The sequence below is a fragment of the Pithys albifrons genome, chromosome 2, assembly GCF_047495875.1.
Source record: "Pithys albifrons albifrons isolate INPA30051 chromosome 2, PitAlb_v1, whole genome shotgun sequence".
Classification (NCBI taxonomy): domain Eukaryota; kingdom Metazoa; phylum Chordata; class Aves; order Passeriformes; family Thamnophilidae; genus Pithys; species Pithys albifrons.
This window is the reverse complement of record NC_092459.1, coordinates 95,895,117-95,922,401: the sequence shown is the minus strand read 5'-3', so window position 1 is coordinate 95,922,401 and position 27,285 is coordinate 95,895,117. Positions and strand designations below refer to the sequence as shown.

General features: G+C 41.7%; 1 protein-coding gene across 1 annotated transcript in view; it reads left to right on the top strand.

Annotated features, from left to right (window-relative positions):
• The window catches only part of USH2A (usherin), a 387,863-nt gene that overhangs the window by 354,256 nt on the left and 6,322 nt on the right, over positions 1 to 27,285 (top strand). Inside the window, exons 62-69 of the mRNA XM_071578650.1 lie at positions 3,451 to 3,678; positions 4,487 to 6,003; positions 7,018 to 7,339; positions 20,587 to 20,796; positions 21,991 to 22,229; positions 22,781 to 22,998; positions 24,956 to 25,132; positions 26,115 to 26,198. Of these exons, the coding sequence (XP_071434751.1) occupies positions 3,451 to 3,678; positions 4,487 to 6,003; positions 7,018 to 7,339; positions 20,587 to 20,796; positions 21,991 to 22,229; positions 22,781 to 22,998; positions 24,956 to 25,132; positions 26,115 to 26,198 (2,995 nt within the window). The remainder of the gene's footprint in view (positions 1 to 3,450; positions 3,679 to 4,486; positions 6,004 to 7,017; positions 7,340 to 20,586; positions 20,797 to 21,990; positions 22,230 to 22,780; positions 22,999 to 24,955; positions 25,133 to 26,114; positions 26,199 to 27,285) is intronic.

Sequence of the window (27,285 nt, the reverse complement as noted above, 5' to 3'; positions counted from 1 at the left end):
TTTTATTTTAAATAACTTTTATCCTAATTTACAGTTATAAGAGTGGAATTAGCCAAGGAGTGTGTTTGTGGCTCATCACAGCCTGCCTCAGGTGTCTGTTTCTGTAGTGTTTACATGGAAAGACTGGGCTGTATAGGAGGTATGTTAAAGTGTACAAATGTTTACTGAAGTATTCTTAATTTAATGACTGATGGAGTGAGAGTGCTTTGCAGTAGGAGACAGAGAAAGGGGGGCATGGGCCTGTAGTCCATTGGATTTCATGGTCAGTCAGTCTAAGAACATCTTAATGTTCACATTAAAATTTTATTTTTTTGGTTTGTTTTTTAATGGTGAATGAAATCTGGACTGTTAGCATGTGTAAACATAGGATGTGTGAGTATATGGCTCTGCAGAAAAAGACTGGGAGAATATTTCAGGCAATGATTTTGTTCCTGCACCTGTTTAAGGCTCTGTCACTGTCCACTGAAGCCAAAGTTACAGTGCTATCCTTTGCAAGGTGTATTTTGCGATTTATATTTGACCATTCCAGTAGGACAGTATTTCTAGGCTGAAAATGTCATGGGAGAACATAAAGTGATTCTTAAAATGAATCACCAAGTCTGCCATCCACCCTCTTTTCAGCATCAGCCTTTGAGCAGAGCAAATTCACAACTGGCAATGGCAGCAGTGCAGAAGGAGAAAGCACAGCTCTGTATTCTGGGAGTACATCCCCCGAGCTTACTTCAAAACCAAACAAAACAAAAATACATGTAAACCGTTTGCTCTTCAAGAAGTATCTGTAGGAGCCAGGGATAAAAGTCATCCCTGGAAGGAATGGTTTAGCAGTCTCCAGAGAACATGATGAACTGCAGGCAAGGAAATCCCTCCATCCTTGTTTCATTTCAAAGTGTAGTGAGGATTGTAAATAATTAAATCTTGCAGTTTAGTGAGAAAATGGTAGAAGGTTATGAAAAATATGCTGGTTTTCTGTTTAAAAGCAGAAATCGAGTGTTTTGTAGCATTTTTGTCACAAAATCCCACCCTGATAATGCAGCTCATTAGAAAACAGAGCCATTGCCTTTTGTCTGGTGTTTGTAATAATGTGTTTGTACCTTCAGAGAGCCTCTGTGTAGCAGTTCAGGAGCAGTAATTTAATGTTGTGTGCTCCTTTCCTCCCCTTCCCACTCCCGAACCATGGAATGTAAATTTTAGGCTTTTAAAAGTTCTGTTTTGAAAACCTAATAGATAACTGTCCTCATAAAAACTATTAATACAGACTACATCCAATTGTAAAGCTAATTTTAATCATGTTTTGTGCCAACATAATTTCTAATGCCAGATTTTTATGCTAAGCATGAGCCTCGATTTGAGCACTGTTCTTTAACCTGCAGTTCATAATTTTGCAGTTGGCTGTATAGGAGTTTTTTTTGGCTATGGCACTTTGAACGCTTCCACTTTCAAGGATCTAAGCCATAAATGTTTATTAAAAGAATCTATAATGAAATCAGGTTTGTTATTTTTTTAATGGCTGCCTTGAGTATGTTGGATGACTGAACGCACGTTGTTAATCATTAAGCACTCATGTTACAAAAAGTGTTTGATAGTATTGCCATCTAGGGGCTGAACGAAATTCTCCATACTGAAATAAACTGTAATTGAACAGGTGCTGCTATTGACAATATACATATGTTTTTGCTTTATAGCCCACATGCCTTCCATGTTTCTTATGACAAAAGATATCTCTAAATGTCCCACAGCAGCCAGAGGTTTTTTATATATAATCTGTTCGAGGTGATTGCTATTTGCATTTGAGCTTATGCTTTTTTGGCAGTGATGACTGGGAATTCCTAACAAAGAATTATACTTTTTTGCATTATTAATCTTGCTAGTGTTTGCCCTGTTTAACAGAAAAAGGAATCATTTATCAGAAAAGTATGTTTATAATCTCTACTTGTGGCATCTTCAGATTTAATATTCATAATGGTCATTCAAATGCTGTGCTATATTTATCTAAAAGACTAACTCATTGTTGTGAGGAAATAACTATTTAAATATTTATGATTTAACTTTTAATATTTAAAAAAAGAAATTAATATTTCTTTAAAATTTGTTTCTGAGTCCGATAGCTTAACAAATGTTTAAATATTAAACAATTGGAAATGTTAGCGTTTAACAACTTAATATGACTTACTGAGACAGGGAAATTGACTTCAGCTCTTTCTGCTGCACGAAGACAACTGAATTTCTGCACCCCCCTTCTTGAGATCTATGTAGCTCAGGCAAAAGCACAATAAAAATGAGATTAAATATATCGGTGATCAGCTAACTGCTTTCTTCCTCTCTCCTCTGATCAGACAAACCTGCACAGTGTCCTACTGGAACATGTTACTCCTATTCTTTGCTAGTAACTGTGCCTTTTGTGACTGTTTGAAATAGTACCCTGGCACTCTCACCTGCCTGCCTAGATCAGAGTTTATGCTAAAACTCTCTTTGCCCAAGCAGTGTCAGCTCTGTCAGATGCTGTTTGGGGTAAGCTGCCTAAAGCTGTAAGCTGTGATGCCAGTGGCCCCTTCTGGCCATGCCTAATGTCCATCACTCTGCACCCCCCCACATGTCCCCCTGATGGGTTGTGGGCTGGTGTGGTGGCAGGTCAGCCCCAGTCCCTGCAGCCCTGGCATAGCCCAGTGGGACTCACAGTCATGTTTCTCCTAGCTTATCTCCTCTGGTTCAGGGTGAGGCTTTGGCACCAGGGAGGGTGTAGCCCACTTGCCCATGACCCAGCAGCAGTATGGCTGCTTCCTCCAACCTGAAGAAATGGAGGGTTCTTGTAAGGCAGCAGATTGCTCCACAGTCCTCTTACCTGGTGAATTTATCTCAACTGGCATCTTTACAAAGGAGTAGTGTAGAAATTAGTTTATTCAGTCTCTACTTTTGCCAATCCATCGCCCCCTGTGCAGCTTTTAAGGAGTTTGTTTTCAGGATATGAAACCATACTCTTGGAAATGCTGTTTATCCGGATTACAATGCCCTAAGTAGCTAGAACAGGACAGCCTGCCTGTGACATGTCACATCGACACACAAGATGCATAAGGTTTCTGTAGAAGCAGGCATTCCTTATATACCACAGGTTTTCACGTGCTTGAATCTTTCATAGTTCCAGGCAGCCTCATCCCCACTGTGCAAAGCTCAGGCATGTGCTGAACTGTAAGCTGTTTCCTAGCTGAGATTCAGACTGTGCAGGGCTCCCAAGGAGTCAGCTCCAAAGGCTGACTCCAAATAATTTTTTTAAAGCCTAAGAATTTCTTTTTGAGGTTCAGTCATGGAAAACCACCCAAAAATATCATGGTAAGCAGATAGGATATACTGCAAAGCGGTCAGAAGTGACCCAGAGCTGAGGCCTCATTTTCCAAGTGACATAAACCACAGATGCTGATTACTTTTTTAACTCAAACATCTGTATTTTTGCTTCAGGGAACAAAGCATCAGGCTCATTTATTTGGATTGAAACCTTTCACAACATATCATATTCATGTCATAGCTGTAAACAATGCTGGGCAGGTTCCAAGCCCCTGGACATCTGTGCGCACTTTGGAAGCTTCACCCAGTGGCCTAAGCAACTTCACCGTGGAAAAGAAAGAAAATGGCAGGGCTCTGCTACTGAAATGGTCAGAGCCCTCCCAACCCAATGGTGTGATTAAGGTAATCTTCATCTTGACACTTCATTTGATCAAAAAAGAGAAGGCAAATGCTGAATATCAAATGAAAAAATTCTTGCTAGAAAGGACTCATTCCAATGCATTATGGTTTAAAATAAGACAGAAGTCCTATGTAAGGACAAGGCATTCTGTGAGTTACCTCTAATTTCATCATATTAAAATATGTATTAAAATTCTTGTGCTACTATAAATGTTCATTTGTGCTGAGCCAAATCATTCATTTAATACACAGAAAGTTACACATGAAAGCTCATAATCATACATTAGATACCACCAAAATGTAGTTCTAGAAAACCTGGGTCTGGCAGAAAGTTGTTCTAAAATTTGGAACTTCTTTTAGCTCAATAGTTTCAACTGAGTGTAAACCTTTACCTGCAAGGGTTTCAACTAGAGGGGTTTATTTGGAGTTTTTTTCGTTAAGTGATTTCCTTTGGAGCAAGTCTGTGAGAAGCTTTCTGCTAGCCTATGAGATCCTTGCAATGAAACTTGATAACAATCAAATATAATGAAAACTGTCACTAAGTGATTTATTACTGCATTCAAAATGAAAAAAATAATGAAAATTGGATAAAAACATTCCTTTCGTATCAATGATCTGGTTTTGTGCTGATTATTATTAGCAAGAAAGAAAGTTTCTGAATCATTGGTTAATAGTCCTTACTTTATTGCAAAGATTAAGGAGTCTCATCTATTGGTTATCGACAAAAATTGTTGATTTCTTTTTGTCCTTTTATCCTGACTTCTGTCCTTCCTTCCCTGTCTGCCTTTTTTCCCCTTTATTTATCCACCAGACCTACAATGTTTTCAGTGATGACAACCTGGAGTACAGTGGTTTATCTCGCCAGTTCCTCTTCAGGCGCCTCGAGCCGTACACACTGTACACGCTCGCACTGGAGGCTTGCAATGCAGCAGGCTGCACTCGCTCTGCACCCCAACCAGTCCGCACAGATGAAGCACCCCCAGTGTCTCAAATGGCACCTGTAATCCAGGCAGTGAATGCCACCAATGTTGAACTGAGCTGGTTGCAGCCAATTCATCCAAATGGAAAAATAATTCGCTATGAAGTTATTCACAGATGCACAAAAGAAAATGCTGCAGGGTACAGAGCAACAACAGAAGATGAGAAAATTGTTTTCACAGAGTATAACACTGAAAGTAATACATTCGTGTATAATGATAAAGGTTTACAGCCATGGACAGGGTATGAATATAAAATACGCACCTGGAATGCAGCAGGGTACGCTGACAGCTCCTGGACAATGGCAAAGACCAGTCAAACTGCCCCAAAAGGTCTTGCCATCCCCAGGTTATCTGTGGTGTCAGCTAACCCCCATAAAGTGCTCATCTCGTGGGCACCCCCGGTACATCCCAATGGCATTCTCCAGTCATACAGGCTGCTAAAGAATGATGTTCTCTACCCTTTCAGCTTTGACGCTGCTACTCTCAGCTACACAGATGAAGACTTACTGCCCTATACCGTGTACAGCTATGCGGTCATGGCCTGTACAATGGGAGGCTGCTCCACCAGTGAGCCAGCTGCCATACGGACCCTGGAAGCAGCTCCTGCCTCAGTGGACCCACCATCTCTGCAGGCTGTCAGTGCCACTCAAGTCAATGCATCCTGGGCACCTCCCCAAATACAAAATGGAGATATCACCAAGTACATATTGAAATTAAACAATGAAGAGTATTATCCTGGCAGACGTTTACAAATGTTGGTTTCTAATCTACAGCCTTACACACAGTATGATTTTACGTTGGTTGCCTGTACTGCTGGGGGCTGCACATCTAGTGCATCCCAGTCTGTGATGACCATGGAAGCTCCACCATTAAATATGGAATCTCCGAGGCTGCTTGTCATGGGTTCGGAGTCGATTGAAATCACATGGAAACTTCCAGATAAGCCCAATGGTAAAATCACAAGCTATGAGCTAAGAAGGGATGGTGTACTTGTTTACTCAGGTCTGGAAACTCGGTATCTTGATTTCACCCTAATGCCAGGCATGGAATACAGCTACACTGTCACTGCAAATAACAGTCAAGGGAGCGTGACCAGCCCATCAGCTCAGATAAAAACCAACCCCTCTGCTCCATCTGGGATGTTGCCTCCTAGGCTGCAAGCATGGTCCTCAAATGAGATTTTGGTAGCCTGGGATCCTCCTATCAAAGTAAATGGTGACATTATAAACTACACAATCTCAATCCACAAGCCTGCTGAAACAGAAAAGAAAACTTTTGACTTTGATACATCTCATGTTTCCTTTTTGAGACGGTCATATATAGTGGCACAGCTACAGCCCTACAGTAGGTAAGTCTGGAAGAAGTCGTTTGTTGAATCAATGCTGCAGGGAGGTGGCAGACAGCTTAGCCATCTTTGTTAAACTAATAATCAGACCCAAAGTGTTTTGTTTTCTACAAAGCAAATGATAAAACCAGGATTTTTTTTTAATTTACAGTAACACCAGCTGTATATCATCTTGATGAAGTACATAGTGTTGACTTAGGTTGTAATTAATAGAAGGGGTAATTCAGCACTCTGCTATAGACTCCAAAACTTGCAATCTTGTAGTGGTGTATCTTTTGCAAGATGTCTGGATTTGAGGATAAATGGGCTTTAGCTGACAAAATTTGGGGTGAGGAGACCAAAGTCAGGTTAGCTCACCCACTCACAGTGTAGCTGAGCTGAGACTGATGCAGTCACACCAGGAACAAGTTTGTACCCTTGAGCTGAAAACAAGTGACATGCGATTAAGTGAAAGCTAAAACTTAAGAGAGGGCACCAGACTCTGCTACAGAAGCACACATGATATCTTCCCCACTAATTCTTGATTATTTACCTGACCTTTTCTTATATATTTGTGTAGGCATAATTTGTGTGTGTTACATGCTTGATAAGTTTGTCTACTATTTACATATAACTAATCTAAATCCAAAGAGAGAAGAGTAATAGAGCGAAGCTCTGCAGCTCTCAAATGACATCCAAATTATTTCCTACAATGAATCATCATTTTGATTTATATCATCAAAATCAAAGTGCTTTTGATCACTTGACTCCTGCAGATGTTAACTCTGCTCTGAAAAAAAAAAAAACCAAACCAAGAAAAACCCCAAATCACAATCAAATAAAACCTCAGAAGAAGTAAGTGTTCTTCCTTTTTGCTACAGAAGGCACAGCACATAATCTGTGTGTTCATACAAAATATGTTTCTATTAAAAATTCCAAAGACCGGGAGAAATTAAAAAATTCACTAGATTTCACGCACAGCTTATATTTGTATTTTCAGTGTTTTAATCACTTTGTTCCTGCTTTGTGTTCCCAAAGGTATGAAGTCCAGCTCCAAGCTTGCACAGAGCTGGGTTGTGCCTCCAGTGAGTGGGCATCAGTACAGACGTTGGAGGCGCCGCCGGCAGTGCAGCCTGCCCCTCTCATCGAGATACAGACAACAGCCGGAGGCTTCCAGTCCACTGCTTCCATCCTGTGGACTGGCCCAAAGCAGCCAAATGGCAAGATTTTATACTATGAACTTTACAGAAGGCGAACAACTCAAGCCCACATAAATTTAGATCTCACACTTGTTTACAATGGTTCTTCAACCTCCTTCAAAGATGACAAGTTGCTGCCTTACACAGAGTATGAATATCAGGTGGGAATTGAAGCTATTTAGCAGCTCTGATTATGATTTCAGTACACTTTGAGAACTTTACACTTATAATGAACATACACATCTCTGTTCTAATGTGAAACCTGAATGAATATAGTTCATGTATTTTAAAGAGTTGAGAAGCTGAAAGTAGTTTTGTACAAAGCAATATATTCATTCAGCATTTGTTTTTCTTTACCTTAGTTGTAGGTGCCTGTATTTCATAAATGTTTTTCTACCCTCCAGAGCTTCTGCAGATCTCTAATGTTATGCAAGGAGAGTGAGGTTCTTAAAAGGCAGCATTTTTTCATTACTTTTTCTTTCTTTTCCCATATTCCCATAATCTATTATGTTTTTTTTTTACTTTAAAATCTCAGAGCAGTTTACCTCAAGAGCAACCAGCATTGTTTTCTCTTTAAATTCGTCATTAGAATCACAAGTAAATTTTGTGAGTGGTTCAAAATTGAATTTGCTATTGATGGTTGGTGTTATTTCTCATGTGCATAGGTATTTTTACCATTGTTTTTCTTATGAGTTTCAGACCAATTCTGTCATTCTGTCCCCTGTAACTGTTTTCTGTGTCAAAGTAGCATTTTGTAGCACTGTTTTATCATACAGTGCTACGATAATGTAGGTCTTTTCTTGACTTCAGACTATGAACTAAGAACTTTCCTATTTATAACCATCCAAAATTTTTCCCAAGTTTTTATATGAGTTAGTGAAGTTTATAACCTCACAAAAAGAAAAGTCTTGAATTTGTTGTTTCTAAAAGTAATGGGCATACTATTTTAGCAGGATCAGGTTGATTTTCAAATCTGATGTTGTCTATGAATAGGCATGTTCATTTGCCACTGAACAGGATACCAGCAAGCCTCACTACAGATCTTGTTTGCAGTGATATATCTTGAAGATATATTTGGCAATGCTCAACCATTTTCCTAAAAAAAAACCCCAAAAGTTAAATTGGTCTTAATATGTATAAACTGGTATATTCCACCTTTTGAGCAAGGTGGTGGCAAAGTTTCTTTTACTGGCTCATTTGTTTTATAAGATCACAAGATAGTTCAGGTTGGAATGGCTCTCACGAGGCCATCCAGCCCCATTTCCTGCTCAAAGCAGGGTCAGTTAAGAGGTCAGATGAGATTGCTTTATCCAGTTGCATCTTGAAAATCTTCAGGGAGAGAGATTGTTTAACCTCCAGGCAGTCGGTTCCACTGCGTGACTGTCCTCACTATGAAAAAGATTTTTTATTGCTTTCAGTCTGAACCTTTTTTGCTTGAACTTATACTTGTTTTCTCTTGTCTCCTCCCACCACATACCATAGTGAAGAATCTCGACCCACCCTCTTGTTAGGCTGTGCATAGGTGCTGGGGGACTGCAATCAAGTCTGTCCAAAGACATCTCCTCTCCAGGCTGAGCAAGTCAAGGTCTCACAGCTTCTTCTTATAGGCAAAGTTTTCCAACCCCCTGATTATCTTAGTGGCCTTTCCTCCAATTTATCAATATCTCTCTTGTATTTAGGAGCCAAAACAAAACAAATACTGAGTAAAGGCATGTAATCACTTCATTTAATTGTCTGGCTGTGCTCCTGTTAAACAGCTCAAGATGTTGGCTGTCTTTGCTGACAGATTATACTCCTGGCTGGTGTTCAGCTTTCTATCTACTAAGACCCCTAGGTCCTTTCAAGCAGAGGTGCTCCCTACTTGGTCAGCTCTCTAGTTGCTGACCCTGTAATGCTGCAAGAAGTCATTCCCAGCAGCAGGACTTTGCATCTGTCTTGCTGAAATTCATACAGTTCCTGATAACCCATTCTGCTTGGCCCTTCTGAATGGCAGACCTACCCTTCAGCATATCAACTGGTTTTCTGTAGTTTGATGACATCTGCAAATTTGATGAGAGTGCACCCTACAGACCAGGTTCTTTGGTGGCTCTGCTCCACTGCTATTGTTTTTGTTTTTTTTTTAGTAGCTAGAAACCATGAAGAATTTAAATCTAAAGTCTTGCTTTATCACATTTGTCTATGCAGGTGCTGTATGTACATGTGTCACAGACTCATCGAGTCATGAAGGGACACCCAGAAGGCATCCAGCCTAACTCCCTGCTTGAAGCTGGTCCAGATAGAGCAGGCTGCTCAGGGCTGTGTCCAGATGAGTTTTGGAACAAGTTCTCCATCCTTGCATCTGCAAGGATGGAGATTGCATAGCCTGTGTGGGCAGAACTGTTGTTAGATCAGATTTCCTTGCTACTTTAGACAGGATCTGTGATGAATTGGAATTCAAGTGCAGCTGGGGCTGAGTAGATAGCAAGCATTATAGTAGACCCAAACCCTACTTATTAGTCAGGAATCTTTCTTAGATGAAGAGAAACCTCTCCAAGGTGGAAGTTGTAGACATTGGCTGTCGGATATTCTCAGTTGGACTAACTTTCAATTATCTCAGTCATAAGCTGTTTTTTGGGAAGTTTATACCACAGAGAATTCCTTGAGCCAAAGTTCTTAATGATCTATCAGTGATGGATTAAAAAAAAAAAAAAAAGAAAGAAATCTCTTGACCAGATTCCTGTGGCTTACTGTGATGTATTCAAGACTTTGCTTTTTATCTTGGTTCAGCTCCATAACCAGGCACAGCATTTGACTGGAACTCTAAATCATTTAGGATTTTTGTCACCAGTGGCCATTTCTTTCACCATGAGAGGTTCTTCAATACATGTGTTTGTCTTCTGCTTAAGTCACTTGCAGCAGTCCTCTGGGATGTATTCTGAGCTTCTCCATTGTTGACAATTTATATCTTGCCTGTGCAACAAGTTATTCATAAGTATAGGGCATGGCTTTTGCTATTATGCTGATGAAACCCAGATTTATATTTCACTTAAACTGGTATTGATTCTTCTGTGTCTGCATTTGAGGTTTGTTTGCTGGACCTAAACTATAAATGCTACTGAATTTCCTCCAGCAGGTTGCAGATAAAATCAAAGTGCTGTGATGGGACTCTCCAGCATTTTTGGAGATACTGAGATTTAGTTCATTGCTCTGACAGCTTCTTTGGACCTGAAATCAGGATTTTGAAATCTGGGGTTTTGAGTTTTTTTGGTTGAGTTTTGTTAGTTTGTTTGTTTGTGTTTCTGGAAGTTTCAGCTGATTAAGTCCTATAAGACTAGATGCAAAATTGCACTTTCAGAAATGATGAAGTGACTTTGGAAGCTCATGCTGGTAAAAGAGACTATGCCCCCTAAATGCTTAGATCATTGTTCTTCAAGGAAGCACATTTAAGGGCCAGGCATGCATAAGCATATTAGCACCTGCTAGGTTTCAGTGGGTTTTTAAGTGGCATACGGTGCTTACTGTTCCATACTCAAAAATGGTCACTTAGATCTTTGAAATTCCCTCTTTCAGTCTATTTGTACATTTAGAGACTTGCATTTTCTAGGACATCTGGCCTCTAGGTATTTGTTGGAATGCTGCATGATACCCTCAACTATATTAAACATATGCAATTGCATGATCTCCTAAAAAAAAGCCCTGACTGAAACAAACTTTATTACTCATGAGGCCTAATGAGTTTGCAAGTACAATCCTGAAATACTTTTGAATGTCTAGGCCCTTCTCAGGAATCATTGAGCCTGGTGTGCAACATTACTATATAGCAAACTATAGAGTCAGACCTGTTTTTTGAGCTGAGGAAAGGCCCTTTTGAACAGAGACTTGTGGCATTTAGTGCAAAGCAAAGCTGTCACGGTATGGTGTGATTTCCATGCAAAAAAAGTCCTCCACAATTGCACTCAATTGTGTTCTTAAAACTGCTTCTTTAGATTAATGGCCTAATGTCTTCCTGGTTTAGGACACATCCTTATTTCTACTTGGCAGGCACAGAACATGTAAAAGACAGAAAATTATAGTTGTTCCTTTTCAGAAAGGTTTATAGCTCTCTGCAGAGGTTATTCTCTGAGAGGACTATTCAGTGCTCCAAGACAGAGCCTGCAGTGCTGAAGCTGCCTCCAGCCACTGCAGGAGGCACAGCATCTTGTGAAGTGTGCTTCTCATACTCTAGTTACTGCAATCAAGGGAAGGGTCTAGGAAATACCCTCAGATATACACCAGGGGAAATATGGTTTGGGTCCTCTGTCTTGACCTCTCAAAGAGAAAACAAATCCTATTCTGACTTTGGAGAGATAGAGAGAAAAAAATGGTTGTAAATTCACGAAGATTAAGGAAGGACCAAATACATGGGTTGTAGAATGTGTTATCCCAATTAATCACCTTTCAGAGATGACATGAAGGACACTTATTTCACCAGTCTGTCTGTCAAACTGTTGGCTGAGCTCCAGTTTGGACTGCTTAGTTACTGACAAACAGCTCAATGACTTCTGCAATTTAAAATGGGGTGAAACTGTTTTTCTGGATGACAAGCGATGGATAGTCACCCATTTGTAATATCCCATCCCTCCTATCTGGCTCCTCTTTATTGTTTTAATTCCCCATTTCTTCCCACCTCTCTGACAGAAAGATGCACTGCAAAGTAGCAACACTAAAAAAATAAAAAGAAAAAAGAAGGAAAAAAAAAGAAAAAAGTAGCATTTTCTTCCATTCCCTGCTTGTTATTTTGTTTGGAAGACTGTTTTTTCTCACAAGGGTCATTGTGCTTCCCGCTTCCAGTTAGAGTTTCTCATACTACATATGCATTAGACTACCAAGCTTGACCTCAGCTTTTGCAAAGTAAAGTAGACATAACTATATTGTTTCACTGATGTAATGGTGGTACCTACTCTAAATATCCTTTTGCAGAATTAGATGCATGGTAGGGAGAAGGGGGTTTTGTTCATTAAATACCACTTCAGGTACTGTGTTTCTCTTGTCAACACCATTTCAAATTCAAGTGTCTTGATGCAACAAAACCTTGAATTTTGTTCATTAAATTAAATATGGATATTAGATGGGATTTTTTGGCTCTTGCAGCACCACTCTTGCAAGACCCTTCTCAGTAAATTCTGACATATTCAAAACCATGGCAAGCTATCTTTTAAAAAGACATTAGTGTGAGTACCAGGGGAAAATATACTCCAGGGCTGTAGATGACTTGATATGATTTCCTTGATTGTATCTTTTTATTTATGAGGCATAATTTATGACTGCTGAAAAGCAAACTAAAATGAGTGATGACTAACTACAGCCAAAGTAATAAATCAGAAGCAGAGAAAGAAGTGGTGATTTTGATCGAATCTATTGAATTAGCTGTTGCCCTTAGCCATTACAGGTATTGGAAAGACCTTTTAATATCTGCTTATCTCTCTCATGGGAATGTGGTAACTATCTCATTATATACCCATAGGAAACAAGTTATTTAATTTTCTATCTTTTAGAGTTAAACCTGTTTACATCTCTGATTAGTTACTGGTGTTATACTATGTTATGTGGAATGACCTTCTGTTAGAATTTGGTAATTTTAAGTCCCAAAGTTCTTGCCTTTTGTCTTTCCCTTTCCCTTCCTCAGAAGGAGTTTAGTAGTTTTATTATTAGCATTTGAACAGTGGAGATGAATAGCAATATTAAGAGGCTCTAATTATCACTGTGCTAGAAGTCTGGACCTAAAGCCTATCCCATTATATGTTTATGACCTCCACAATGGTAATAACAATGTTGAAAAGAGGAAAGTATAGATCTGAGGAGAGGCAATCAGAAAATCAGAAATCACACATTTCTTTACTACCTTCTGATACCCCTGCTCATGCCTGGATGTGATGCTTTCTTTTCCTTGCCTTTGCTCTGTTCACCATAGACTGCACCCACTTTTGAAACTTTCTACTTTGCTAATACCTGCCTGACACTGCAGTACCCAGATGTGAATACATTATCCTAATGCTGAGTGCTAGATTTTGGTAGACAAGCTTTGTGCTTTGAGCTGTGCTGACTTTGCATAAGCAACTCCAAATTAGTCAAGCTGCACAGCAGTCAGTTCAGAAAGACTTGTAAAGGATGCTGCAACTGATGGTGAAAGGGAGGTCCTTTGGTTTTCTCCAGTTCTAACCAGCCAAGATTATGGTCTCTTCAATTTTCTTGCAGATTGATGTCTGAACATAACTAAAAATTGGGGACTGTGTTTCTGAACTTACGATGTCATGTTTTATATACCCTAAAATATTTTTTCTACCTTGGAAAAGAGTTACACTGTGAAAACTCTGCATTTTTGTAAGGGTAGGGTTAGAAATTGAATAACTCTGAATCAAGAAATCCAAAGCAAAGTCTCAAAGTAATGTTGTATCTTTGAGGCCTCCATGAAACAGCTTTAGAAAGAGAGGAGAAGTACAAACTCCTCTCTGCTACCATTTTTCTCCTCTGAAACATGGCAGGTAGTGCCAACATTTAATGCTTTTTGGAAAGACCAGCAGTCACAAGTGTGTGCAGTTTTTGGATACCCTAAGGGTAGAGCCCAAAGTCATACCTGACACTTCTACACTGAAGTAGATTCATGTGCATGTGTGAAAGGGGTGGCTATGTCTGACCTTGTGGTTCCCCAGCACCTACAGCCCGACCTAACTGCCTTACAGCTCTAAGCAGTGCTCAAAGCCGAGGATAGTGATGTACAAATGAGACTTTTTTAAGGCAAAAGATTGTTTTCTGATTGCCTACAGGAACTCAGTGCAAGCTGCTGACACATACAGAGCTGAGATCTTGTCCCTCACAGTTGTCACTTTGAGGGACTGCAGATTAACTGCAGTGTGAAGCAGTACAAGGCACGGTGCCTGTTGGACTCAGTGGGAGCCAGGAGCCACTGCTGGTTGGTCTTTGGCTTGATTTTGTTTTGACTGATTTTTTACAAACACAAAGGGTGAGCAGCATTTGGCCTCTGTGCTGTGCAGAGTATCCCAGCTCTTCCTGACCTGGGAAGTCAGCAGGAATTATAGAACGTGTTGAATTGGAAAGGCACCCTTCAGGATTATCAAAGCCTGACTCCTGGGCCAGCACAGAACAACCCAAGAGTCAGAGCATGTGCCTGAAAGCATTGTCCAAACACTCTTGAACTCAGACAGGCTTGATATTGTGACCTCTTCCCTGGGGAGCCAGTGCTCAACCACCCCCTGGGTGAAAAACTTTCCTGATATGTAACCTAAACCTCCCCTGATTCAGCTTCATGCCATTAGCATGCCAATAGGAGCTCAGGACTGCTGACTTCAGAGAGAAAAGCTGTTACCAACACCCTTTTGCTTGGCAAGATCTCTCCAGTGAGGCACTTTCTCATTCTCCGTAGGCTGTTGGCTGCTCAAGGCTCCCATTTACAGGAGCAGAGAGTGTTCCCACTTGGAGACTTCCCAGTCAATCCCTATGTTTGCAGTCATAATACCTGTCACATTGTTTGAGCCAGGTCTGAGAGGCAAGTGGTGTAAACTGGCAGGGGTTTGTGCACACACAGTGTCCTCTGCCAAACCACTGCTCCGTCAGCCCTGGTTGCACTTCTTCACACAACTGGAGTCATGTGATCAAGGGATTGCTTTTTTGTTTTTGGGAACTTTTGACTACGAACTGAGTTGTCTGCCTTAATCCTCAATCATCTTTATCCGTTGAGAGGGGAATGCTTTTGAGTGCTTTATATTTGGCAGCTTCTGCCTCTTCCATTTTTCATGACAGCAAGGCCATAGAGCATAACTCCTTTATTATTTTCTTCTAGTGCCTTTTTTGTGCAGAAGCACTGGAAAATCCTCAGAGGCATATATCCAGCTGCTTCCCTCACTCCCCTGTAGCACCTCCTGTATGGAGTAAATTCCTTCACATATTATCTCAATTTGATGAAAGAAAACTTCTTTTTGAGCTTAAAAACAAGATTCCTTGTTAATGACTTGGGGTTTCAAGAGTGTTGCAGCAGATGAACCTGTGTGGCTCAGGGATGGAAGTAATCTCATAGGCTTCTTCCATTGTCAGCATCTCAATAACATGTTTTTTCTTTATCTATGTATGCCCAAGGTCCACTGTGATTTTGCTGCCCTTGTTTCTCTTATGGTAGAACTTGTGAGCTTTACTAAGCCTGAACAGGTTCACCATGGTAAGGCGAGCCTGCTCCTCTCAGAATTTCCCTTCCTGCTCCTCATAGGTTTTGCCCCTTCTTGCTATGCTGATGAACCTCGAGGTTGTCCTGTGAGCATTTTGAGCAACAACTGATCACAGGTTTCTTCTAGGAGGAGAGATCTGTGCAGGTTCGTTTCTGATGGGAAAAAATCCAAGCTTAGCTGCCTGTGGCTGGAATTCTTCAGTCCTCTGAATATATGGTCTCTGGAGAGGTTTCCCCCACTCTCTTCTCTCTCTGGCTGCACTTCAAAGTGCAGTCTGGGCCAGGGGCCAGCAGATTGATAAAGCATTAAATAGTAACCCATTAGCTGATTCTGGAGCCCTCTCCTGGCTCTTTTGGTACAGTGCAGCCATTAACAGCAGCACATCTTTTGGCAGGGTGCTGAGCCATGCAGCATGATGTCAGACTTAATGCTTTTGGAGGCAGGATATTCAGGAAGTCAAGATATAAGAAACTTTTGTTGGCTTTCTGCTGTCTGGGTTTTTTGATTCAATACATTCCTAAGATGTGATTGCTTCTTGTTTGCCCCATGTTTCATAATTGTAAGAAGGCAATACTGCTGCTTATTAGGCTCTTTATGATTCTATATGAATGCAGTTAAATATTTTTAGTGCTGATTATACAACAATGTAGAAAAAATTTTGTGACCCAGAAAGCTTTCTACAAAAGTCTCGATTGTGAAATTCAGTTTAACTAGGCTAGCAAAGCAACAGCTTTCATCCATGTTTTGTGGCAACTTTTTGAGAAGCCATGACCTCTGAATTTAACAGGCACTCCTCATTGTGGTTTCTGTTGCCATGCTGCACCATTTCTTGCAGAGAAATGGATAAACAGCAGCATTTCCATCTGCAGTTAGTTCTGGGGACTTACTGCCCTGGGTTTCCAAACACTGACCAGGATTTACTTGGACAGCAATTCTCATAGGGAAATATTTTTATAGCCATCCATCCTTTTACAGATGGTTGAGCAGAAGTAAAGGGAGTTAAGAGAATCCAGCTTAGGTCAGTGTAAATCTGGAATTTAGATCCTCAGAAGTCCTGTTTAGCTGTCACAGCTGTCTCAGAAGCTGGCATTACAGAAATTCACAGACACCTAGGGGTTTTCTGCTGGACACATGTCTTGGCAGGGCTGAGTAGCTGGTGTCTGTCTAGAAGGCATGCTCATAGCATGTCTGTCTGTCTGTCAGGTCCACACACATGTGGCAATGACTTGGACCCTTTTTTCAAGAGAGGCAGGCAAGTCGTACCAGGGTGGACCTCAACCTCAGCTTCCCCACCACCATCACCCCCCCCTACCCCCCTCTATAGGAAAAGGTTGGGCTGGGGAACCATGTCTGCTGCTGCTTGATCATGCTTTGCCCAGTCAACTTCGATTTCATTGCGATCATGCAAAATGAAACAGCTCCAAAGGGACAACTGGGAGCATCCCAAGAACGAAGATGGATCATCCACTTGAGCATTCTCACTCCAGAAGGCAGCAGGCTTGACTGCCTTCATTGTAGCATGTGATTGAACCTCAATTACCTGCCTCCTGAAGGAGTCCTTTAACTATTTAGTTGTAGTATGGAAGGGGATGAGCATAGAATCATAGAATATCCTGAGTTGGAAAGGACCCACAAGGATCATAGAAGTCAAACTCCTGGCCCCATACAGAACAGCCCCAACAATCCCCCCATGTGCCTGAGAATGTTGTTCAAATGCTCCTTGAACTCTGTCAGGCTCGGGGCCATGACCACTTCCCTGGGGAGCCTGTTCCAGTGCCCAATCACCCTCTGAGTGAAGAAGCTTTTCCTAACATTGAACTTAAACCTTCCCTGACACAGCTTCATTCCCTGAGGTCCTGTCACTGGTCACCAGAGAGCAGAGACTGGTCCCTGCCCCTCCACTGCCCCTCCTGAGGAAGCTGCAGACCATGGTGAGGTTTCCCCTCAGTCTCCTCTTCTTCAGGCTGCACTGGATTGGGATTATTGTTACAGGGTTGTTATAGAAACCCAAGCCACACTAATGACCCCAAACCTAGTGATGAGGTGACAATAAACTGCCCTGTGTCAGGACAGCACCATCAGCTCAGAAGGCTGCTTTGAAGGCTGCTCAAGTACAAGAGGCCTTGCCGCATTGCTCTCACCTAAGGGAGAAGATAAAAAGTGCATTAGCAACCAGGTAAGGAGTATCCCCGTGTCCCTGTCATGCCCCTGCTCACAATCAAGCAGGACATCCCTTCCTCAGCTGGCTCCCAAGGCATTACTGTGGTGTCTGATATGGGGCACTGGGATGGTGAGGAGAAGGGAAGGCAGCAACACTGCTCCAAAAGCATCGCTGTTGCTCTTCTCCTGGGCTCTGCCCATTCCCGGGCTTGAGCCAGGCACACACTCATCTGCACATCATGGTCCCATTATTTTGTTCATGGTTTTCAGGGCAGGATGTGTCTTCATCTCTATTTAAGCAATTCAAAGCTGTTGGCACCCAATAATGATGTTTTGGATGCAACTGTGGAAGAGGAAATTGGCACTGGGACAAAATGTGTCCTCCCCACTGTCATTTTCCTTTTTCTCTGTTATTCCCATAGGTGGCTGGGCTGCTACATCAGTAGAAACACTCAGGAATTTCAACCCTTCTGTTTGCTCTTTTACTTCCTCTTAAGCACATGTCAGTCCTGTGCAAAATACAAAGTCAAATGAGATAGTGGGGAACAGAGTGTCCCAAGGTCAGCAAGACTCAACTCTGCTATAAATCTTCCAGCTCTTGTGACATGAGAGGACCACATGATGCTTGGGATAGGGAAGAAATCCTTATGCTGTACTGTGACAGTAGCCTAGGAGCAGCCATGCCCTGGGACAGGTGACTGCAAGGGGACTACTGTGCTGTTGGGTTTGAGTTTAAATCCTTTCCAATTCTGATGTTACTTGTGCCAGCATTGTGTAGGGACCATGGAGAAGCCCCTCTTGCTGCTTTGTGCCCGTGGTCTGTAATTCAACATGTCACAGCAAGTGACACTGTCCCCAGGCTGGTACGGGCAATGGCAACAAGCGTGGGGACAGGGCAGAGAGCACTGCCCCAGCCCCAAAGGGTCTGCCCGAGGGGGATGTTTTGAAAGAACAAGCCCTGGCTGGTTTGAATTAAGACATTCCTGAAAGACAAGGTGTGAGCACCTGTGATAGGAGAGGGACTGATGAAAGAAGGTGTCTCCTTCCAACCTTTGGTGAGGTGTTTTCTTCCCAAATGAGTTGCATTCCTCTCTCCTCTAAAATTCCTTGGTGGTCCCATTCTGAAGCTGAATTCTTGTGCTATGCAGGAAGGCTCTGTTCCTAACTGACCACCTTCAGTTTTCCTGTGGGCAGCTTGCTCAGCAGGTAAAGTCCAACACTGTTACGGTCTGTGCTCATTGGGGCCACAGCCTAGATATAACTGGAGCATTTGATCTCAGGTAAGTGCTGAGCCAATGCCACACTGCAGCACTCAGAGCTGCTCTTTCCATATGAGGCTTATTCTTTCCACAAAGAAATGTGCCCCTTTAAATGAATGACTGTGAGTAAGTCTTTGTAGCAAATGGAACTGAACTGAGATAGAAGGTTTGACCTACTGCAGTAAAGTGAACAGAGTTTGACTTTATGAAAAGTTTGCAACAGAGATATATTACTGATCTCACTGAAAATGGAAGTGCTTTGGCTGAGCTTTTTACTGCAGGGCATCATCTGTACTTAGGATGCTTCTGTATGTTGCTGATGGAATCAGGCAGGAACTTTGGGTTTGTAATTGGCAGAACCACAGCCTTCAAAGCCGCTGTAGTTGTTTTTATCCTTTTTCATTCCTTAGCCTCCTTGTGAAGTATTCTGTGGTCTTAGAACTTAATCTCAGTAGCTGGAAGGACTCCGGGTCAAATTTGAAGACCTCTTAATTCTAAATGTTCTCTGTTTTTTAAGACATAGGCCCACCATTCACTTCTCCAGGACCTCTGTCCAAAGCAGATCATGAGAATGTGTTTTACTATAGTTAGATCTGCTCGACATGAAAGCTTACTAAGGAATACTTATACTAAAAATCACTCAGACAGTCCTCTTGTATTGCCATTTAGATCTATCATTCTGATTGATCACTATGTGGTTGGCTAATATTGAGTCTAATTTAACCCTATACACTCACACATCCATCTACTCTGTCTATTGTACCTGACATTCTACAAATTACTTACTCATGCAAATGATGACCTAAGGCAACCTTTTATGATATTCGTGTTTAATTATACAAATGCTTTTTGATAAATAAGATTATACATCCTTCCATATGTTTATTCAGTCCTTGATGAAAGCAAAATTTAATTTTCATGCAGATTTGTTGGAGAGTGTGTTTAATAAGTGCTGATTTTTATGTAGTCTGCAGATCACTCTGGTTTTGGGTAGCTGACAAAATCAGTAGGCATAGTTCATAGAGACATGTGGGTTTTAATAAGGCCTAATCCAAGCTGCTAAATTTTGAAATCTTGGAACTGAAGCTGTTGCCTTTGTGCTCATGCAATAAAGTAAATGTTGTTGTGAAAAATAAATGAGAGAGGCTGGCTTAACTACACACTTCAATGGGCTTTATTTATGTTATGAGTTACTGAAAATGTTGCCAAATAGCTGATACATTAATATTTTTAAGAGAATGATGTTCCTGTAAAACTCACTGGTTGTAAAGAGTAACTAGAATTGGGCTTGTGCAATTCAGTCAAGGTGAATGTAACTTTTAAGTGTCACCCAAGGCCAGGCTGAATTCACTGGAGCTGCCTGTGTATACGAAGAAAGTGTGTAGAAGGGAGAAACTGCCAAGACTGGATATCAGCATTTTTGTTCAGATGTTTTTGAAAACATTATCTCTGTTGATCACAGCTCCTCCAGGAGTCCTCCTTGCATGTTATGACACAGATAGTGGTAGGAATTAAGAGTGTGGGGATCAGGTATGAAAAAGACACGGGAGCACACACTGCCTGAGGCATGACTTCTGCTTCCTTTCCCTAAATGTGGCAGTGGGAAATATTCCACTCTTCTGTTAGAAAGTCACTGGGTCAATGCAGGTGCTGGGTGACCATCAAGGGACATTTTCCATGGGCATCATTGCACTGTGTTTTACTCAGTGAAGTTGCAGTAGGATCTCTGGCTAAACACAAGTATTTTGTAGGCATGAGTCCTCTGCTAATAGTTTCTTTGTTTCTGTGCTGCAGGTGTGGTCAGTAAATTCTGTGGGCCGGACATCGAGCAGCTGGTCCCGGTGCCAGACAGGCCCTGCCCCTCCTGAGGGTCTGGGAGCTCCTCTCTTCAACACAGTGGCATCCACAGTGGCTGTGGTGAACATCAGCCCCCCTCTTAAGCCTAATGGCGTGGTCAGTATTTACAGACTGTTTTCTAATGATACCAGAGGGACTGATGTGGTGGTGAGTACTGTAAGGACCATTTCTGTCCTTCCATTTCAGCTTGTATTTTCTAGCTTTAACAGTTTTGTTCTTACAAGCTGCTACTGTTGGTCACAGGCTGTCTTCCTCTCCTGGCCTCCCACTGTTGACTGCTCCACAGTGCACTATCTTGTCCGTGAGCTTAAGCTGTCTACTGATTTCACATTACCCATTTATTCCTTCTAGTGCAGTTGGCTGTGTCCGTGTCTGACTCAGCCAGTTCATCCCACTGGTACCTGCATGGCTTTCCATTTCCATTCCCTCACACCTGCCATGCTGCTGGCTCGACTCTGGCTCTGGCATCAAGAAGTACCAAGTGCTTTCCTTTGCTTGCTTGACTCTTTCCTTCCTGTTTTTTGCTGAACTCTGCTAAATCAGATGCTGCCAAATGAAAGCAGATGTTGCCCCTTGTTGGTGTTTTCTACATACTTTTATTTCTTTGGCTTAAAAAGCTATACCTGCAAGTGAGTATGGCAGCAAGCTGGAGTGGCAGTTCCTGTGAGCAGTTTCAGAACAAGGGCACTGGTTCCTTTGCCAGAACTTCCAGGTCTCCCTTGCTGAGCATAGGACAGTTTTGTGACAGGCTTGTCCAGCTCTGTGGCCATTTGAATGCAGAGCAGCATCATGTTGGCCCTCAGCTTAGAGGTACCTACCAGAGAGCACATTCCCCTGTCTGTGACTAAACTGACCCACCAGCCAGATTTGTATCACACAGACCAGTGCTGTGTCCTATGTCCACATTGAGGAAGCTGGTGAGACACACATGAGTGTTTGCTAGCATGCTGATCACGGAGCTGTTTTCCACATTAATTTCTATTTTACCTCAGTGCTACTTATCCCAGTTTAATGGTTTTATCCTAGTTTAATGGTTTTATCCCTGTTTAATGGTTTTCAGTTTCTCTTTTCCTCAGAAAGACATTTGCAGTTGACATACAGTGGTCACAGCTCAGCTCAAGATGTCTGTGAGGCCACTGTATTTTCCTTTGAAGAGTGCCCTTTAACTTCATAATGGGAGAAAAATGCAGAGTTCCCATGACATAACAGTGCATTAATGTCAGACTTAAAGGAATGTAGAATCTTCTGCCTGTCTTCTTCTGGAGTTGATTCCCCTCCATAACTCTTATTCAGTACTTGTGGTGCTAGAAGCCATGACAAGTTCTCTCTTAATTTTTATAGCTCTCAGAAGGGACTGCCACCCAGCAGACAATACATGGGCTAAAACCTTTCACCACGTACTCCATTGGTGTGGAGGCCTGCACCTGCTTCAACTGTTGCAGCAAAGGACCCATGGCTCAATTCACCACGCAGCCAGCTCCACCCTCAGAGCAGCCGCCCCCACAGATTCGCACCGTGACCTCCAGGAATGCCTCTTTCCAGTGGAGTGCCCCTCAGTCACCCAATGGCATTGTAACCAGGTAGGAGAGCTGCCACTCAGCTAGAGGTGGTGGCAGAACAATTCGAGCTGGAATCACAGGGTTGAGAGCCCTGAACAGTTGTGGCAGCCATGCTCCTTCTTCACCATGATTGCAGTGATATTCCCTGTGGTCTGAATACCATTTGGGAAGTGTTTACATACAACAAAGGCTTTTCTCTCGAGCAGGATATTGGGGAGGATGAAGGTAGAGAGGACAAGCTGTTATGAGTGGAGGTAATTGCCTGACACAGCCAAAAAGTTATGAGTTCAACTGGCAGTGAAGAGGTAGCTGCATCGAGGAGTTACTTAGGCAAAGCCTGATTTGCAGAAGTGAGCAGCGATGTAACAGGCATCAACAGTTTCCCTGTGAGTGTGACTTACTAACAACCACAATTGCTTAATTGTTCTACAGTTAGGACCAAAATCTCCAAGAGAAAAATCTGGGATCTTTCTTTTCCGGTAGCCAGGGGAGCAGCAAATAGCATGAAATATGTGACAGGCTGTTATGTTATTAAGTGTTTTTATTCATCGAAATCTCAACTTTCTTCTCAGCTATGAACTCCATGTGTATATGGCATGTCCTCTGAACCTACAGCCAGCAGTGAAGGCTTGCAGCCCTGGCCCAACTGAGGTGAAGTACACAGGAAAAGGACAAAGTGCCAACGTGTCCAACCTAGAGCCTTACACAACTTACAACTTGCGAGTTGTGTCTTACAACTCTGTGGGCAGTAGTGCCTCTGAATGGATTGGTTTCACTACAGAAAAAGAGCGTGAGTATGAGAAATGGTTCCCCAATCAGCGATGCCTGCTTCTGAGGCCTGATGCTGTATAGAGCCAAATGACCTCCCTACCTCTGGGAGAGATGACGTCCACAGAAATCTGTTCTTCCATGTCCTGGTCACCACATCTCTGCGACACGTTCATTGAAATTCTGCTCTGGGTCTTAACTGCTCATTCCTTCAAAAGTATTTCTTTGCTCATCATCTGATGTCACCTATCTATTTTGGGAGCCTGGAAACCTTTTATTTTACTGAAAGTGGGCAGCAAAGCTGCAGAATATAAAATGCTCAACTATTACCAGAAGGGTGATGTGTAGTAATAAATATACTGCATAAATAATCCCTTGAAAAAGTGGAGATCTTGAAAGAAACCTGATGATTCTTTTCAGGAAGAATCTTACTGTCCTAATTCGTACCACGCTTCTGCTAGGACTCATAAGAGCTTTCCTTGGATGCCATCTGAATGATTGCATCCTTTTGGACACTGAATTAAGAATTTGTTGCTATCTAACCACCGCAGGCAGTACTTTAAGGCCATGTGGTGCTCTGCATGGAAATTAAACATGCAGGATCTGTGCCTAAAGGCAGAATAGATTTTGTCATCAAAACTGAATTTGTAGGAGTCTAACATCAGCTTTTATTAAAAAGATCTATAGTGCTGTAGCCAGAGTCATTCCATAACAGATGAGAAGGGCATTTCACCTCAGACTGCCAGGTCAGGGCAAAGAAGATGTTCACTTTTTATTATACAGTCTCATGTCAGGATTTCAGAATCACCTTTCTAAAAATCCCTTTTACATCATTTGGTAGTTCTGCAAGTAATTACTAAAAATGTACCTGATACATCCTTAGCTGAAAATTTCAGGTGGAGCTGGCCCAGATTATCTTTCATGTCACCACTGAAAAAAAACCCAAAAACAAGAAAACAAAAGTCCTTATCTCAAAAGCTGTGTTTTATTATATTGCAAACTAAAATGCTGGAACATGATTATGAACTTTTAAATGGAGAAAATTTATAAGGAACTGGTGAGACACACAGAACAAAAGGATTTGAAAGCAATTTTTAAACTCCTGCCCTCTAGGTCCACAGCCCTCTTCTTTCAGTCTTGCTTTTCTTGCCTTGCTGAATTCTTCACACCAGGTCTCCAGAGTCCCTCTGGCTGTCTCCTTCCTTCAGTTCCTCTGACTATCTCCTTCCTCAGGTTTCTCTGACTGTCTCGTTCCTCTTGCCTGGAAGGCTCACTTTAGTGACAGTGGGCAATTAGCAGCAAAGTGCAGCTGGACAAACAGTTTTCTTCTAAACAAACCATCATATGTAGGGCAGATGGCTTAATGGTGATACCACAAGAAAGGACCACCTCAAACTTAAATGAAGATTTTTGTCAGCAAGCTGCTGAGCCCAACTGATGAACTCTTTCTCCCTGAAGTGAGTTCTGGGTTTCTTTTCTGTTTGTCTGCCATCTGTTCTTGCTTTTCTGAAATCCCTTGTTTTCATGTATGTGCATGTGTTAAAGATGATCTTGGCAGTTTCTTGTGGTTTGCAAGAGAGCCCCCTTCTTAGCAGTTGGCTTCCCACAGCCCAGCCTGCTGCAGTCAAGCTTGCACACCTTTCTGTGTGTCCCTGTCCCCCACCTTGGGCTGGAATTTAATTTATACAGTGTTAGTGTCTGTCCCACATACATGAAAGCAAAGGAAGGGAGTTCTAGATCTTTATTTTCAAAATATTATATATTTCTGCTTTCTCTCTGCAAAGACTGGCATGCTACAGCAGCTTTTTCTTTTTTCCTTGTATCTTCCTTAATCATACACATGTATATGAGACAGAGAGGAACTGTGTATGACACAGAGCTTGTATCATGCAGAGTCTCTTTCTCTTCACTGTGTAACTCAGTCACTGAATCACTTGTAGCCTATTGGCTAGAAATGAGCTCTCTTCCTTCTCTTGCAGCACCTCGGTACATGGCTCCATTCTCTGTTGTCAGCAATTTATCCACCATCCACATAGACTGGAGTCGCACCTTTGTGCTGAATGGCCGCCTGAAGGAGTACGTGGTGACTGAGAGCGGGCAGCGCATCTACAGTGGTTTTGACACCGAGCTGTATTTACCGAGGACATCTGATAAAAGTCAGTTTCCTTTTCCTACAGCTTCCTCTCTGTGAAAGTCTGTTGAGCTGCATTAGTATTATTGCCTGCTAAAATTTAAGTAAAATTCTCCATTGCAATCCCAAACTAAGAGCACAGTAGAGTGCTACAGGCACTCTGATGTCCACCTAAATAGATGCTTGAAAAAAAATCCATGGAGCTAAGCTTCCTCTTAAACATTACACCTGACTGGGTGAGACTGGTCTGGCTCATTGTGAGGGTTGAGCTTTCCCAGATCCTGAAGCTCTGTTGCAATTCCACCCTTCAGGGATACAGCCTGGGAAATTTATAGAAATCTTCAGCTACAGAAAAGACTGGAGCTTGAATTTTCATTTGAATCAAATTAAGTCAGTAGGTCTTGTAACCAGTCATGTTTTGAAATGCAGTTTTTCTTAGAAATTTTCAGTCTTTTAAATACAAGGAAACTGTCAATGGGGGAGTGGGACGAGAACAATAAAGAAAAACAAAAAGACAAAAAAAAGTTATTTTTTTAAGACATCGGGGCTTCTGTATGTCAAACGATTTTGTAATTTGCTTTTTACCTTCCTCATTACTGCAATGGTGCTAATATTTTTATTTTAACTCAGGTGTTCCTAACATGTTTGCTTCACCCATGAATGAAGCCTGAGGGATTTTAGGGCAAACCAATTAATAAATTGAAAGTTGACAGTTACATTGAAAGAGAGAGGATTGAGTGGTGAAAGAGGACCATATTATGTAGCAACATCATTATGATGATTACCTATGATCTGCCACATTTCATAGTTTAGAATTTCAATACCCCTCTAAAAGGATTGTGAGGCTTTGGTCTGGGACTCAGGTTGCTTGCGGTATGTTATGCACTCTACTTGCCTTGGTTTTTCTCAGACCTGTCCATTTCTGCTGGTGGATCATGGTGAAAAAGCAGCACCTCCAGAATTTTTATTTCTGCTGCTAACAGTATTTTCTAACCCTTTTTGCTCAGCCTTTTTGTTTCAAGTGACTTGCATCACCGATGAAGGGAATGCTATGACACCCGTCATCAAGTACAACGCTGGAGATGGAGTTGGTAAATATGTGAAGAAATTACCTAGCACCAGTTCAATTTATATTTTTGTGCTAGAAATTTGATATGTAGAGCATTGCAGGCAGGATGGCATCTCATTGCAAGATCAGGGGATTCCTTAGTGCCTTTGTGTATAAGGTATGTAGGTAATGTGCTTTTTTAGCCATGGATGGATTTTTGTTCCTTTACATCATCAAATCATTGAGTCCTTTAAGATGGAAAGGACCTTAAGATCATTGAGTCCAACCATTATCACAGAATCATAGAATGGTTTGGTTTGGAAGGGATCTTAAAAATTACCTAGTTCCAACCCCCCTGCCATGGGGGACAACTTCCAGTAGACACGTTGCTCAAAGCCCCATCCAGCCTGGATTCAGATGGTTCCAGGGGTGGAACAGATCTCATGATTAGCTGCAGAGCCTGTCTCCATACATGTAATATTTTTTCTTTTATTTTCACATAAATATATTGCTCAAAAATGTTGTTCTTTTTCCTGCTAAATAGAATTTGTTCTCTTCCAGATTTTGTTTCCAAATTCAGATTATTTTGAATTTCAATCCCTTCATCTAAAGTTCCCCCTAAATGTGACAATGAAAATACATATCCTCTCTCTTCCCTACACCCACCCATCCCAGCAAGGGACATCCACCTGCTCCTCTCCTGTGACCAACCAGTAGTTTCACTTGGGATGTGTTCCCCCAGCCAGTTTATGAAAATGTCACACAAGATGTTGTCAGGACCTAGTTTGTAATACTTACCATTTCCCTTCTGTCCATGAGACCTTTGCCTGTTTTGTGGAAGTGAGGGAGTTTGGTGTGGTGACATCCCACTTATTTCTTGTCGATTGAGTAGTAGATGCCTAACAGTAAAGAGTTCCAGTAAAGGTTTTTCAGCTCCTTAGTTTTGTGTGAAGCAAAGCTAAGTTCAAACCATTCTTAATTGATCTATTAGGTTCAATTAATTAAGTTCTTTTTTGAGTTGCAGCTTCTTAAAATAAATCTGCCTAGTCCTTGCAACTACTCTTTACTCTGCATTTGTCTTATAACCTTTTTCATGTTCTCCATTCTCCTGCAGAATTTCAGCCAAGGCT